Source organism: Genypterus blacodes, unplaced genomic scaffold (assembly GCF_046128005.1).
Source record: "Genypterus blacodes isolate CSIRO-AG114 ecotype Tasmania unplaced genomic scaffold, CSIRO-AGI_Gbla_v1 ptg000647l_1, whole genome shotgun sequence".
NCBI lineage: Eukaryota > Metazoa > Chordata > Actinopteri > Ophidiiformes > Ophidiidae > Genypterus > Genypterus blacodes.
Window position 1 is genome coordinate 29,846 of NW_027467356.1, and position 15,155 is coordinate 45,000.

Here is a 15,155-nt window from a genome sequence, read left to right on the forward strand (position 1 = left end):
TTGGTTTCCACCTGCTTAGTTTGAAGTGGGTCTTCTCTCTCTTTCTTGTCATGCCTTTACAATTAGTGATGGAATGACGCCCCCTACAGGCGGACAAGAAAGAATAATATAAAATAAAATAAAACTCTGCCAAGACCAAACGAGTCTGTGCACATTTAGTTAAATGTGTTTAATGTATTTAACCATTAAACTTGTATGTTTGTATTTGACTTCTCCACTCGTCTCCTCTGTTCTGTTTGCAGCGTTCACTTTATGAATTAATTCATTTAGATTGACTATTTTATTTTTCTCTTTTTATCATTCATGTTGCTTTTATATCTTTGAGAGTTAAATATACGTTTACAGAACTTAAAAAATCTATGCCGGAAGCAGCCCGGAAACACGTGTCATCTGCGTCAGTTTCATAAAAACAACAACAACAAATCTGCGTCTTGCCACATCGCTTTGTTCCGTCTCTCTTCTTTCGTCTTGTTTGCGTCTTTGACGCGTCTGAATCGCGTTCGGGTGACTTTTCATGGTGAGTCGGTAAATGTTTGGTAGCAAACACGAGACGCTGCTCGAGTTTGTGGCGCATTGATCCCGAGCTAACGTGTGCTAGCCTGGAGCTAGTTGTGATGCTAGTGTAGAAGCTATCCTGAAGCTAGTTGTGATGCTAGTGTAGAAGCTAGCGAGGAGCTAGTTGTGATGCTAGTGTCGAAGCTAACGCTGTTGTTGATGTTCGGCAGATTTCCTTCCGCTGTCGCAGGTGTTGTGGGTCCGACTGAAGCTGTTTACCAGAGACACCGCGGTGCTTTAGCTGCCATGACTCAGCAGAGAGGCGTCAACAGCCTGCAGTTCAACCAGGACCAGAGTGAGCTGATGACGGGGGGGGGGGGGAGCGTGTTAACATGGCGCTGGCCTTTGTGTTCGGCTGTCTGTATCTTAATGTACCAACATTTGCTCTGCTCGCTTGCTAGGCTGCTTCTGCTGTGCGATGGAGACGGGGGTCCGGATCTACAACGTGGAGCCCCTGATGGAGAAGGGCCACCTGGGTGAGTGGAGCTCAACAAGCTTCATATCAGGCTTCATCTTTACTACTAAGGCTCCTAAACCATAACAGGAACTCCAACGAGTCCGTCGTATGTTAGCATGAACCAGTTTATTGGCTGTGTAGGTGTGGGATGTGTGTGAGTTGTGTGTTTGTTGTTGTTTGGGGGGTAACCACCTATAGGTCAGGACTGATCCAGTTTGTTTGTTTAGACCATGAGCAGGTTGGCAGTGTGGCTCAGTGCTCCATGCTGCAGCGCTCCAACCTGCTGGCTGTGGTCGGGGGAGGAGTCAACCCTAAGTTCTCTGAAATATCTGGTGAGTGGAGTTTTACTAAGACATGTAAGAGCCTTCATATCATAACAACTGATCCACTGAAGTAGTCTCCATGTTTCCAGAGTGGCTGAGTGTTGGGCCTTTTGTATCTGGGACACGTTGAGTTTCAGTTTGTGATCTGTTCCACTTCAGTGCTGATCTGGGACGATGCTCGGGAGGCACGAGACCCCAAAGACAAGCTGGTCCTGGAGTTCACCTTCACTAAGCCCGTACTCGCCGTTCGCATGAGGCACGACAAGTGAGTTCCTGCTGCCACACACACACAGACACACACACACATCAGCGTCTCCCTATCAGGACAGGAGTTTGATCAAAGTGATGAGAAAGTCGGAGCAGATTCATCCGCTCTACTCAGAGCATCCAGACAAACATGAGACACCTGAGAGAGAGCTGAGTAGAGGAACTAGAGTTACCATAGTAGCTATAGTCCTCCTGATCATGTTAAAGGGACTTCTTCTTCTTTCAGGATCATCATTGTATTGAAAAACAGAATCTACGTCTACAGTTTCCCCGACAACCCAGTCAAGCTGTTTGAGTTTGACACCAGAGACAACCCCAAAGGTGAGACACCTTCAGAGGAAAGCTAAACGTCTGGATACAGCCAGGTGACATGCTTGCTTGTGTTCCAGGTCTGTGTGATCTGTGTCCCAGTCTGGAGAAGCAGCTGCTGGTCTTCCCGGGTCATAAGTGCGGCAGCCTGCAGCTGGTTGTAAGTTTCCTGAGGTTCTTGCTTCATGCGGAGGCGTGGTGTGAACATGAAGCCATGGTCTGTGTTTCTCCTCAGGACTTATCCAACACCAAGCCCGGCACCTCGTCCGCCCCCTTCACCATCAACGCCCACCAAAGTGAGATCGCCTGCGTGGCTCTGAACCAGCCGGGCAGCGTGGCAGCGTCTGCGTCACGCAAAGGAACGCTCATCCGCCTGTTTGACACCACCACACGAGACAAGCTAGTGGAGCTGAGGAGGGGAACCGACCCAGCAACCCTCTACTGGTACAGGGACTGGGGGGGTCAAGGGTCAAATTTCAAAGGGTTGATCTTGAAAGGAAGGGGAAGGAGAGAGACGGGGGTCATATTGTCCGCTCTGTAGTGAGTTAGAAGTTGTGATGATCTTGTTTCCTCTCTTCTCCAGTATCAACTTCAGCCACGACTCGTCCTTCCTGTGCGCCTCCAGTGACAAAGGCACCGTCCACATCTTCGCCCTGAAAGACACCAAACTCAACCGTCGCTCAGCGTAAGATCACGTCTCAGATCCCGGCATGGAGCTGTGGTGTCTGTGGTTTCCTAACACGGCCTCCTCTTCCCCTTCCTCAGGTTGGCGCGCGTGGGGAAGGTGGGCCCCGTGATCGGTCAGTACGTGGACAGCCAGTGGTCGCTGGCCAGCTTCACCGTGCCGGCTGAGTGTGCCTGCATCTGCGCATTTGGAAAGAACACGTCCAAGAACGTCAACTCAGTGATTGGTGAGTGACAGGAGAGCCTGAGCTGAGATGGTTGTAGGTCTGGAGAAGCTACATGCTTGTTGTTGAATGTTAACGTGACTCATTTGTCAGTAAGACAGCGACTAAAAGCTTCTTTAGTTACGTTTATATGCCACACTTTTCATTTGTGTGAGAGGGACAGTCTAGTTGTTGACGCAGGTGTCCCACCCCCCCTCCCTGTCCCTCTCCTCCCCCGCTGCAGCCATATGCGTGGACGGGACGTTCCATAAGTACGTGTTCACCCCCGACGGAAACTGCAACCGTGAAGCCTTCGACGTGTATCTGGACATCTGTGACGACGACGACTTCTAAAGACGGGGAGAAGAGGAGGAAGAGGAAACGGAAGACAGTGATGCTTAAAGACACTGAGGGCGTCGATGATGGGAGACAGATCAGAAGCTTGTTTGTTCTGTTATGTAACAGTTGTGGTGTTTGTAATCAGGAGTATTTACGCAGCCTGTGAATATAAATACAGTTTTCTATTGGCCTACAAACTGGTTGCGTTAGTCTGGTTGTTAAAAACACACACACACACACAAACACACATGAAGTTGATGATAAGATAGCCAAGGAATCACAAAGGAAAGTGTTGACCTTAAGACCAGAATGCTTTGGTGACATTCAGGAAATATATATATATATGATATAGAGAAGAAGAATGTGTTTTTATTTAAAGGGGAAGGATTAAAGTCTCAGTTTTCTCTCGGAAACAACTATCAACATGACGGAAAGATCTGTTCCTTTGTCTGTTTCCTTACGATATCATGGGTGTGCAGCGCGCGTTGAGCGGCAGAGGGCAGCGTTGAGCTACGCAGCCTGCCGGAAATACAGCAGCAGAAGAAGAGGCGCTCCGTCGCTACCCGCTGTCGGAGTCTCTGCCGCAGCGCAGCGCCGCTCTGCTCTGTTTGGCTCTGAGAGTCCGTGTGGAGGAAAGATTTGCCAAAATGTCTAAACGAAAAGCTGCAGGTGACGAACACACGGTGGATCTGTGCATGAAGACAAAGGGAGGTTTGGAGGAGAAGTTAGCGCGCCAGAGGGAAGAGAACGAGCAGCTACGGAAGCTGCTGAGCGCCATTGGCAGCAAAACAGCGCAGCTTCACCGAGCAGGTCTGTGAACTTTAATAACGATGTTCCAACTAATTACCATCATGAGGAAGTAACGAGTCTGTCGGTGTTTACGTGCGAGTGTCGTTAATCAAACAGCCAACAGAGTGGCGCCATAACGGCACGACTGTAGCGCCGCTGCCGCAATGCATCACGGGACAAAACGTAACAAACGAGAGAGTGACAATTTATATATTTGACTTTCCGTCACATCTACATGTTTATGTTAAATATCGATACCTGAATGAGTCGCGATCATTTTCACTGTTTTGATTCACTACAAACAAATTCATGCTTGATGATCAGAGACACATGGGGTCTCTTTATGATCACAGCTGGAAAGCTTGCAGACCATTGTCATCACAGCTTCTCCCCCTGCTGCATGAGAAACTAGATGGACTGTACACAAATGTTGATCACCTCATTAATAAGAAGTAAACCAGATTCATTGAGTTTCAGAGTCATGGATGTTGACAGCCCCCTACACGCCCAGGTTCATGTGAACTCATATCTGTCCCTTGTGTGTGTGTGTGTTTCAGTATTTCCTGCAGACATCCAGCAGCTGATGGTGCAGGGAGTGAGGAGGCCCCCGCTGAAGAGGGAGAAGCCAGAGCCCCTGCTCATTAAAGAGGAACAGCAGGATCCAGGCGCCCATCAGGAGGAAGAGCCGCCGCAAAGTGGGCAGGAGGCGGAGACCAAGGTGCTCACGTTCATGCTCGTACCTGTGAAGAGTGAAGACGAGGCCGTGCAGCTTCATCAAAGCCAAACTGAGGAGGACAGCAGCTCAGCTAAACCAATTAAAACAGAACCTGTTGGAGAGGAGGAGGACAGGGAAAGACCAGATGCATCCTCAGACCTGGACCCAGATGATCAGGAGCAACCGTCTGGTGTTGACAACACTTCAGACTGTGAGACTGAGGACAGCGATGATTACAGCGAGGAGACGGGCGAGTCTGGGTCAAACCTACTCACGGGAAGAAGGGATAAAGCTCCCGTAGGGGAGTCAGGGTCCAGCACGGCCAGGAAGTCTTCAGTCAGCTCTGCGGCTGACGCACCGTTAAAGAGCAAAAAGAAGCAGCGCAGGACAGGAGAGAAACTGTTCAGCTGTTCCAAATGTAGTAAAGCATTTGCATCCAAAATCAATTTGAAGCTGCACATGAAGTGGCACAGCGGAGGGAAACTCTTCAAATGCTCCAAGTGTAATAAGTCGTTTGCTTATAAATCAGTTTATCAGAAACACATGAAGACCCACTGACCCCAGGAGACACCGAGCAGCTGTGCGTGTGGCCGGGGCTTTAACATGTTGGACCTGCCCAGGGTCCAGCTCGTGTTTGTCACTCAGGCTGCTCGGTGGCGGTGATGTAATATCACCTTTATTTTGTAGCCTTTAACTTTTGAATAGAAGCTTTTGTTTTCTGTCTGAATCCTCCTCGTCCATCTGAACTCAGTTAACCTCAACTGGTTTACTTTACTTTTGTATTTTCTTTGTGCTTTTATCTGATCGGCTGTTTGCTACTATTCAGTCTTTTATTGTTGTCATGAGCAACACTGACATGTATTTCAATTGATTATTTTGAAACGGCAGTAATCCATTAAAATGTTAATTCTTGTATCACAGCTCTGTGTGTGTGTGTGTGTGTTTGGTCGTTCAAAGGGCTGCAGTGCTTCTTAATCCACTAGATGTCGCCCTCGGTTCAGTCTCGACCGGAGGAGCGCCGTCACATTAGACATTAGACATTACGAGCATTTGGCTGACGCTTTTATCCAAAGCGACTTACATTACATTTTACCACCCTTCGCAGAGGGGGGAGCAATTGAGGGTTCGGTGCCTTGCTCAGGGGCACCTCGGCAGGGGCTCGAACTGGCAACCCTCAGGTTCCCTAGCGGAAGCTCTACCCACTGAGCCACTGCCTCCCTGCCTCTCACATCAGTCAGCTGCCGTCTTTACCTCTTTACCTGTCGCACAAAGCAACTCAAAGCTGAGACTTCTCATCAACCCAAAGTCAGATTATAACAGAACAGTAGAAGTCGTGTAGCTGCTGTATCTGTCGCACGTCATGGTTCTTTGGAGAAAAGAGTCTCTGTGTACTTTCCTGTAGTTCTGACTGAAGTAAGGCTAAAGGTTTGTATTTTGTATGAGTGATGATGATGTGACGAAGAGGATCAAACTTCGACACCATTCGTTTGTAAACACTAAACTCATGTTACTTTCAGTGGAGGAGTTTTATTTTGAAAATGGGACGCTGACCCGGATGTGCTATGAGCGTTGCTGCCAGCTTTGACCCAGTTCGGATTCTTCGGTCCGGCTCGGGTTCGGTCACATGTTTCCCTGTGAGCTTCATCTGGCCGGATGTTGCTCACGCTCACTCGTCTTCCGGTGGCCCACAAAGGAGGATAGTTTAGCTTGTTAGCTGCGATACGCTTCACCCGGAAGTTGAAATGTTGGCCGTCCGACAAAGGAAACGCCCATCGGCACCAAACCTTCACTTTCTGCCTCTCTGCTTCAGATTAACGTTCACGACACAGCAACATGGCGGCCCGGCGCGTTGACAGTAAGTACGTTTGATCCATTTAAATATTTAAATGTGAAGAAAGGACGAACAGGATGTAAATGAGGTGAAGAGGGCGCGGGCGGTCATGTTCTCTGAGTGACAGCTAGGCTAGCAGGCTAGCTGCGGAGCTAGCTGAGCTTCATCTGAATGTTTTCTCTGTAAATCAACACAAACACGTCAGCAGGCTGAATGTGGAGGAGACAAACACCTTAAAGCACGCAACACATAAACACACTGCTGTATCTAAACCACTCCTGTTTAAAGCTAAGGGTTCTGAAAGGGTTAGTTCGTTGTATTTATATAATTCCTTTTGTTTACATGAACTATCTCTATATATCTGTGAGTAGCAGCTTTGCTTGAACAGAATGTCAAGACTGTTTGTAATATTATACATGAAATGTAGCTCTGAAACGCACTTTGTCTTTAACCCAACCACCTAAAGATGAACTCAGGAGGCTTCTTAGGAGGCTTGTTGTAGCTCAGCTGATGTCCACACAGTGTTTGGTCCCAGTTAGAGTGCTGGAGCTCAGATGCATCTTGTGGTTGACTAAAGCTCCTGTGTGAACATCAGAAACATGCAACAACACTCGCATGTAGCTGAGATGATGCTGATGCTAATGTCTCTTTTTGAGTTGGTGTATTAGAACATGATAGGTTTGGTCTGGGCTTGTTTGGCCTTGGTGGAGGTTTGCTTTGTAGTGAGTGCCCCTCTTAGATTCCAGCTGTTACGCAGACGAGTCGTGACATGCAGCTCTCTCACCTGCCGCTCTCTCCCCTGCAGCTCTTATAAACCTTTGGTTTGTTTTTTACTTTCTCTCTTATCCAGTCTTCAGTGTGCTCTTCTTTCACACATGATGATGTGATATGATTCAGACAGCTGACAGATTGTTCATTCACACCTTAGTTCTGATCTGAGCTAAAGTAGCAGGCCGTCCCATCTCCTCCCTGCTCTGATGCTGAGTCTTCTTGTCTCCATCTTTGGAACGTCCCATTTTATATCAGGAACAAGGAAGCCAACATCTCGTCCCTCCGTTACCATGGCAGCCAGACCATTCATCTGTGTACAGAGTGATGACCTTGGCTTGGAATCTGAATCTTTCATTAGAACTTTTAGCTGTTTTCATGTTTTTATGATCATTTTATCCAATTCTGAGGATTTTGTTCAATGATCTGTTATAATGACTTTAGCACATGAAACAGTATGATATTATATTATTATTTTATGATGTGATGTAGTTAGTGTCTGATGGTCCTGTCAAATGCTTGGTAGATGATTGATGATGGTTTCTCACATGTGTGTCTTTCTTAAGTTATTGACTTATTCCTCAAACCGTTGACCCCTAAGCCTAGTGTTGTATTTGAGGAGCCTTGTTTCAGTGGACTCCATAATGAGTGTGTGAGTGTATTTTGCTATTTCCTGCAGACGTCCAGCAGCTGTTGGTGCAGCAGGAGTGGAGCTCCAGTCTGGACCAGGAGGAGCCAGAGCCCACACACATTAAAGTGGAGCAGGAGACACTCTGGAGCAGTGAAGAGGGAGAAGAGCTGGAAGGTCTAGAGGAGGCTGGGATCACCAAGTTCACATTCACTCCTGTGAAGAGTGAAGGGGATGAAGATGATGATGATGATTATGATGATAAGACGGCTCAGTCCCCCCTGCTTCATCAAAGCCTAAGTGAGGAGAACTCTGAGCCGCGACCCAGCAGCTCCACTGTACAGATGAAAGCAAAAGCTGCTGGAGAGGACAGAGGAGGACGAGGACAAGGGAGGAGGACCAGGAGGAGCACCAGGAGAACCAGAGCGAGGAACTTGGATCCAGGTAGTCCTTTCCTATCAGCCTGTCATGCTGTGGTGAACATGAGCCTGAGAGAGGGAAATGATTGGTACCTGGTTTACATGCAGAGATGTCTGTGCTGTGATTGGTTAGGAATCCAGTTCATGGTCTTCACACAATGTTTGTGTGTGTGGTCTAACAGTTGAGTCCCATTGTGATGTTACTAACTGTTTGGACTCTGGAGCCCTGATAGTTGGCCTCTGGTTCTGTCACAGAGTTGCTCTGTTGGTTTATGCAGCCTTGTCAAAGCGACACACTGTAGCTGGATTCTATCCCTGTGTCTTACAAGTCATGTACATGTGTGACAAGTTTACAATGTGTGTCTGTGTATTCCCTGCAGACATCCGACAGCTGCTGGTGCAGCAGGAGTGGAGCCCCAATCTGGACCAGGCGGAGCCAGAGCCCCCACATATTAAAGAGGAAGAGGAGGAAGTCTGGACCAGTGGGGAGGCGGAGGAGCCTTCAGCCAGCAGCTCAACCGAACAGACTAAAACAGAAGCTGACGGAGAGGACAGTGACAGAGAACCAGCGCAGAACTTAGATCCAGGTAGTAAATCAGGTAACAGTGACAAAGCCTCTGACTTTTCAGATCCTGACTCAGAAAGTGAGGATGAGTTGAAGGAGACCAACGATCCTCAGTGCGATAGACCGTTCATCTGCTCAGTATGTAAGAAAGACTTTACTGCATCCTGGGCTCTGAAGATACACATGAGAAGCCACACAGGTGAGAGACCTTTTACTTGCTCGTTTTGTGGCAAAAAGTTCACTGCAAAAGGAAATCTGAAGAGACATGTGAGAATTCACACCGGAGAAAAACCCTTCATTTGTTCAGTTTGTGGCAAACAGTTTAAGGAGAGTGGAGATCTGAAGAAACACACGAGAGTCCACACAGAGGAAAGACCCTTCAGTTGCCCATTTTGTAGTAAAGATTTTAGTGCAAGTTGGGCCGTGAAGACGCACATAAGAATCCATACAGGAGAGAAGCCGTTCAGTTGCTCAGTTTGCGGTAAAAGGTTTAATGAAAATGGAACTCTGAAGAAACACATGAGAACCCACACAGGTGAGAGACCCTTTAGTTGCTCCGTCTGTGGTAAAAAATGTAACGAAAATGGAGACCTTAAGAAACACATGAGAATCCACACAGGTGAGAGACCTTTTGGTTGTTCAGTTTGTGGCAAAAGATTCAATGAAAATGGAGATTTGAAGAAACACATGCGAACTCACACAGGTGAGAGACCGTTTGGTTGTTCAGAATGCGGTAAAAGATTTACTCTAAAACAGAACCTGAATAGTCACATGTCGACCCACACGTAGGAGGAACGGCTCAGCGGCTGAGTTTGAGATGTATTCAGTAAACTGCTGACAGTAGTTCTTCATGCTCTACAAGCTTCATCATCATTGTTATCTGTGCAGTACATTGGTGAGCTTTGAATGACAGAACATGTGGTGCCTTTATAAACCTACAAAGTGAACAGATCAAGTGTTGTTGAAACAGTTAAAACAACGTTTTCATGTGTAAATAGATCAGCTTTCGGAAAGTGGTTATTGTAAAAAGTAATTGCATCTCTTCAGCTTCATTTATTCAAGTACATTCATGTGCAAAGAAGATGAATTTGCCTGAAATTAAACTGAAGAAAATGATCTTGCACTTCAAACCACCATCACACTCGGGAGGCAAACCAGCCATTCCACCTTAAATGGCTCCAACCATCCAAGCCTCGGAGGGGCTGACCCTCAGCTCAGTCACTTCACGCTCGGACTCAGTGGCAGGTTGATGAAGCCTGCAGTGATAAACTGTGCCGAGACTAAATGGACCTTTACAAAAACAAGAAGGGTTCACTGAAGCCGTTTGGAATCAGTTCAGTAAGAAACAAAGGTCAGAGTTCATGACAAACTTACTTTCTACCTGCATGTTGACAATCTGAGGACTTTGGCTTCTATACAGACATGAGTCCTGGATGTGTTCAGGAATGGTCCGGTCCTCCTCTCTCTGTTGGTCCGGTCCTCCTCTCCTCTCCTCTCCTCTCCTCTCCTCTCCTCTCCTCTCTGTGTTAGACGATGGAGATCGGATTTGTGGACCGACAGCTCTGGACAGTATTTTAGTTTTTTATCTTCTGAGTTTTTCTTAAACTTGTGATGGATCTGGTTTTCTATTGGACTTTATCCTGGTAGCTTCCTGTGGGCTTCTGACTTTATGGTACCTATGGCATCTGTACCTTGAGTAAAGAGAGAGTCTCTCTCTCTCTCTCTCTCTCTCTCTCTCTCTCTCTCTCTCTCTCTCTCTCTCTCTCTCTCTCTCTCTCTCTCTCTCTCTCTCTCTCTCTCTCTCTCTCTCTCTCTCTCTCTCTCTCCTCTCTCTCTCTCTCTCTCTCTCTCTCTCTCTCTCTCTCTCTCTCTCTCTCTCTCTCTCTCTCTCTCTCTCTCTCTCTCTCTCTCTCTCTCTCTCTCTCTCTCTCTCTCTCTGTGTGTGTGTGTCATAATGATATGATATAAATGAAGAGCAGATCAAAGACACTTGTGTAAATCAGAAAACTAATAAAAGCCTTCAACCACACCAGCTTCACTGGTCCGTGTGTGTGTGTGTGTCACGCTTAGTGACACGTCAGGCAAATGTTCAGTTCCGACTGTAGTTTGTTACCATGGTTACTCTCATGCACACCGTGTCATTTTTGTTCCCCTCTCATTAAGTGTATGTGTGCGTTAGTCAAAAAAGAGCTGCCTGCTCAAAGGCACGTGGGCGCTGGTGTGAGTGGTGCTCAAAGGTGCGTTTGCAGGTGGAGGTCTGGGGTGCGTTGGATACCTGGACCTGTGGGTGAGTCCATCACCGTCTGGGTGCTCCTCCCTGTTTCTGATCGCTCATATAGAGCAGAAACCACTCTTTGTAAAGCGAGCTAAAGACCTTCAGAGGGATGTGAACCTGTGTGTGCTGAAGGGAACACGAGGCCACACACTCCTGTATGGGCCGCTCCAGTGTGGAGGAGAAGATAAGGACCCTCTGCTTGATTGAGGAGCTGCTGATGAGCTCACCTCAGTGGTGCTAATTACAGAAGAACCGTGTTTCTGTCACAGAGAAGCTTCTAGTCTGCTGTCTTGACTCGGCAACGCACGCCAAATAATCCTCCAGCACCCGAGCGTCCATTTCCCTGAGCTCACAGCAGAGAGAACCATCTGCAGAACCTCCACATGAAACCCTCCAGTACCATCAGCAGGCTTCAGCAGAGGGTCTCCTCATGGCACACAGACGTCCTGGTCTCCACAGACCTGCAGAGAGAGAGAGAGAGCTGAAGCTGTGACGCAGGAGGATTGTTGCTCACCAGACACAAACCTGTCTGACATTCTGCCTTCTGGAGAAGTCAGAGAGCAGCCGCTCACCATCTGTCCTGTCATGACATCATCACCTCCTTCACCTCACTCCAAACTAAAGGAGTGTTTTCACCTTAAAGCAGAGAAACAGAGCCTCTGTTGTTTCCGTAGTAACACTCAGTCTTGATGTTGTTGTTCTGTCTTCCTCTCAGATCCCAGCTCCATCACAATGAGGTCACTTCCCCTCATTGTTGAGCTTTTCCCAACAGAGGGCGCCACTCTCATCAATCATGCTCTCATACGCCCATGCTAAATCTGGAGACGTTTCCATGGTTACACCAGGATCTCCATGGAACATAAGCATATCTTTATAAGCTGGTTGCTTTGACACTTTAGTGATGTGTTTGTGCTTTACAGGGAGAAAACAATCCTACATGAATCTGATGATCCACTGCAGATCGATTGATTAGATCAGGATCTGAGCCGCTCCTCCAGGTTTCCCTTCCTGCCGGAGAGGATCTACTCTCACATGAGCTCAGCCTCAAAGGTTTGAGCTCCTGGGATCAGACTGAGATGAAGATCACAGCCTGGGTAACTTTCACCTTCTGAGGACAAAGAATGAAGAAATGATTGTACAATTATTGGTCTTCTTCAGTTGAGGGGCAGCAGAGGGCGTGGTCTATTGTTACAGTGTTCACACATGGCAGTTTCGGAAATACACACTCACTCACTCACTCACACCACACACACACACACACACACACACACACACACTAAACATGGAGGTATGTAAACAAACACAAGCACATGGTTGTTGCTTTCCCAGGTTAGTGTATCATTTGTGGGCGTGGCATCATTTCTCCAGGCTGCGAGGTGCAAAGGTCATGTTAAAGGGGGAAACTGTTTAACACGGGAATCCGGTATCCTCAACCTGTAAGATGGACCTGGGCATCACAATGGTTCACTGATTGTAGATTGATTAACCAGCTGAGACACACACACACACACACACACACACACACATCCTCACACACATGGGAAGTGTTTAGTTTAATCATCTGCTTTAATGTCTCTTCATCTTTATGGGGCTAAGCTCTCCCCTCTGCCTCTTCCTCCTCGCCCCCCTGCTGTGGAAGTGAAGGGTTAATGGACGTTAATGTGTAGAGGAACGATGATGCAGAGATCCAGAGGAGGCATTCTGGGTAATTAAGCATCACCTGCACCTTCACAAACAAATGATAAGGTGGCCAGTCAGACGCAGAAACACACACACACACACACACACACACACACACTCATGCATGAAGGGAGCGCAGAAAAAAAAAGGAAATGTGGGCGACACGGATAATTGAGCATTACTGTCCTTGTGGTCGTCATAGAAACCTTATCTCCCAAAGGATTATGGTGTTTCAGAAAAGCTCTTAGGTTCCAACAGAGCTGGATGTCAGAGCGTCAGAGTGAAGGAGCTGAAGACACACACACACACACACACACACCTTCACCTCTGTGGCTTCAGGTACAAAGTGCTGCTGACAAAACAAAACAATAAGATGCAGCTCCTTTCACCAGAGCGGCTCAGACCTACAGGGACACGCAATCCAACACAACCGCCCTGCAACAGGCCCACAGTGTGTGAGTGTGTGCTGATGTGGCGTCAGGAGCTTTTTACTTCCCTCCGCCAAGGACGTTGTGTTTCAGCCTGCTTTGTTGTGCTTGAGTGTCTGGGTCTGTCCGGGTTCACAGCAGGTCAGAGTCGGGCCTCAGTGGACCTGAGAGTCCAGGCCCCGCCCCTCTCTGTGGTGTGTGTGTGTGTGTGTGTAGCAGCTTTGTCCCGTCCTCTTGTTGCTCATTGACCTCCAATCATGAAGTTAACTGAAGCGTCACACTGAGTGAAGCTGCTGCAGTGTGAGGAGAGAGAGAATGATTCACTCACATTTGAATGATTCTGATTGATCTGGTTATGTCCGTAGACCTAGATCACCTGATGGACTCTTAAGCTCCGCCCAGCTGGCAGCAGAGAGGCCATAGAGCCTGCAGAGCTGTGCAGTGAGCCTGCTGGGAGTTTGGGCTCTCATAATCTTCTCTTGGTGAAGAGATTTAACACACACACACACACACACACACACACACACACACACACACACACACACACACACACACACACACACACACACGTGTCTGGTTCTAAAAACAGAGGAAATGAAAATGCCTCAGAGTCTCATCTGGTTTAGATCCTCCTCCTAAACCAGGACCTCAAACCAGCAGGGACCACAGAGCCTGAAGACAAAGCTCCAGTCACCCTCAGTAGAGCCGGCGATGCTGCGCAGCAACAGGAGCTGTGACACAGACGACCACACTGACAGATGTAACTACACCAAGAGGAGACCGACTGGATCAGCTGTCACTTACATCCATCAGCCTCCGTCTCCACTCACCCATAATGCATCACTGCATGGCTGAGAAGATGAATCATCCCTGTTCCCAGAGGAGCCCGTCCCTGTCTCAGGCTCAAATCCGCCCTGATCTATACCCAGGCAAGTCCATGGAAATGGAGGAGATGTCAGACAGCGTGGGGGCGTGTCCTCGCGTGGGGGCGTGTCCTCGCGTGGGGGCGTGTCCTCACACAGACCCAGCAGCTACAGGCTGTGCTCTGCATCCTGTTCTACTGGAGAGATGCTGCTAACACAAGAGGTGAAGGTCCTGCACTCTGCGTCTGGAGATGATTCAACCATCAAGCAGGAGGTCAAAGATCAGCTCAGTCAGAATATGAAATATGGAGTCCTCACATGAGGACAGCAGGTCACGCTCTGGCTCGCCCTCTCTTGTCTCCTTAATGGGCTGTGAGTGACGCCACCTTCAGGCTGACACGTCTGACATCCAGAGAGAGAGAGAGAGAGAGAGGGAGAGAGAGAGAGAGAGAGAGAGACAGAGGGGAAGAGAGAGAGAGAGAGAGAGAGAGAGCGAGGTTAAGACAGCAGAGAGCTCCCTCAGCTGGGCGTGTGTTTAAGTCTTGTTGTGTGTTTGTGTGTTTGTGTTCCACATTGGTCAGTTGGGTGAAAGCTGAACAGTGAGGAGTGTGAGGGAGGAGGAAGATCTGTTTGTTAATCTGTTTCTTATTAACATGCAAATCATCCTTGTGTAAGCGGAGGCGGTGATAAACCAGCCTGGGGGACGGAGGCCTGTTTGGTATGCAGGCGGCTCCTCGCCCTTCATCCTCCATCATCATCACACAGATCTGTCCGTCCAGCCGCCCGCTGTGGTGTCATGTCCTCAGCGTGTCCTCATGTGTGCGTGTCACACGCTCTTCATCATGAAGCATCAGAGCAGCTTCATTCTGAGGCTAAATGTTCTCCTGCTTCTTCTCTTCTTCTTCTTCTTCTTCTTCACACTTTTTGCTCAGGCCGTCAAATCGAGGCGTTCTGTGATGGTTTCTCTTTGATTTACTGTGGCTGCCTTTCTCTTCCATATGCATGACCTCATTAACATGTCAGAACACCGCCCTAATGAGATCCCACTGCAGGAACC

The 15,155-nt window shown here is 48.1% G+C and overlaps 2 protein-coding genes across 2 annotated transcripts; both read left to right on the forward strand.

Moving 5' to 3' along the window:
• The first annotated feature begins 381 nt into the window (after positions 1-381).
• On the forward strand, positions 382-5,467 carry wdr45 (WD repeat domain 45). The gene is made up of 12 exons (XM_076140514.1): positions 382-517; positions 726-850; positions 957-1,031; positions 1,240-1,344; positions 1,495-1,600; positions 1,829-1,923; positions 1,992-2,071; positions 2,147-2,355; positions 2,495-2,596; positions 2,677-2,822; positions 3,043-3,947; positions 4,484-5,467. The coding sequence occupies exons 2-11, from the start codon at positions 802-804 to the stop codon at positions 3,150-3,152; spliced, it is 1,077 nt and encodes a 358-aa protein (XP_075996629.1). The 5' UTR covers positions 382-517; positions 726-801; the 3' UTR covers positions 3,153-3,947; positions 4,484-5,467.
• A 748-nt stretch (positions 5,468-6,215) lies between these two features.
• LOC142990666 (uncharacterized) lies at positions 6,216-10,649 on the forward strand. Its single transcript, XM_076140513.1, has 3 exons — positions 6,216-6,496; positions 7,920-8,312; positions 8,668-10,649. Exons 1-3 carry the CDS (start codon positions 6,475-6,477, stop codon positions 9,639-9,641), a joined length of 1,389 nt encoding a protein of 462 aa, XP_075996628.1. The 5' UTR covers positions 6,216-6,474; the 3' UTR covers positions 9,642-10,649.
• Positions 10,650-15,155: the final 4,506 nt, after the last annotated feature.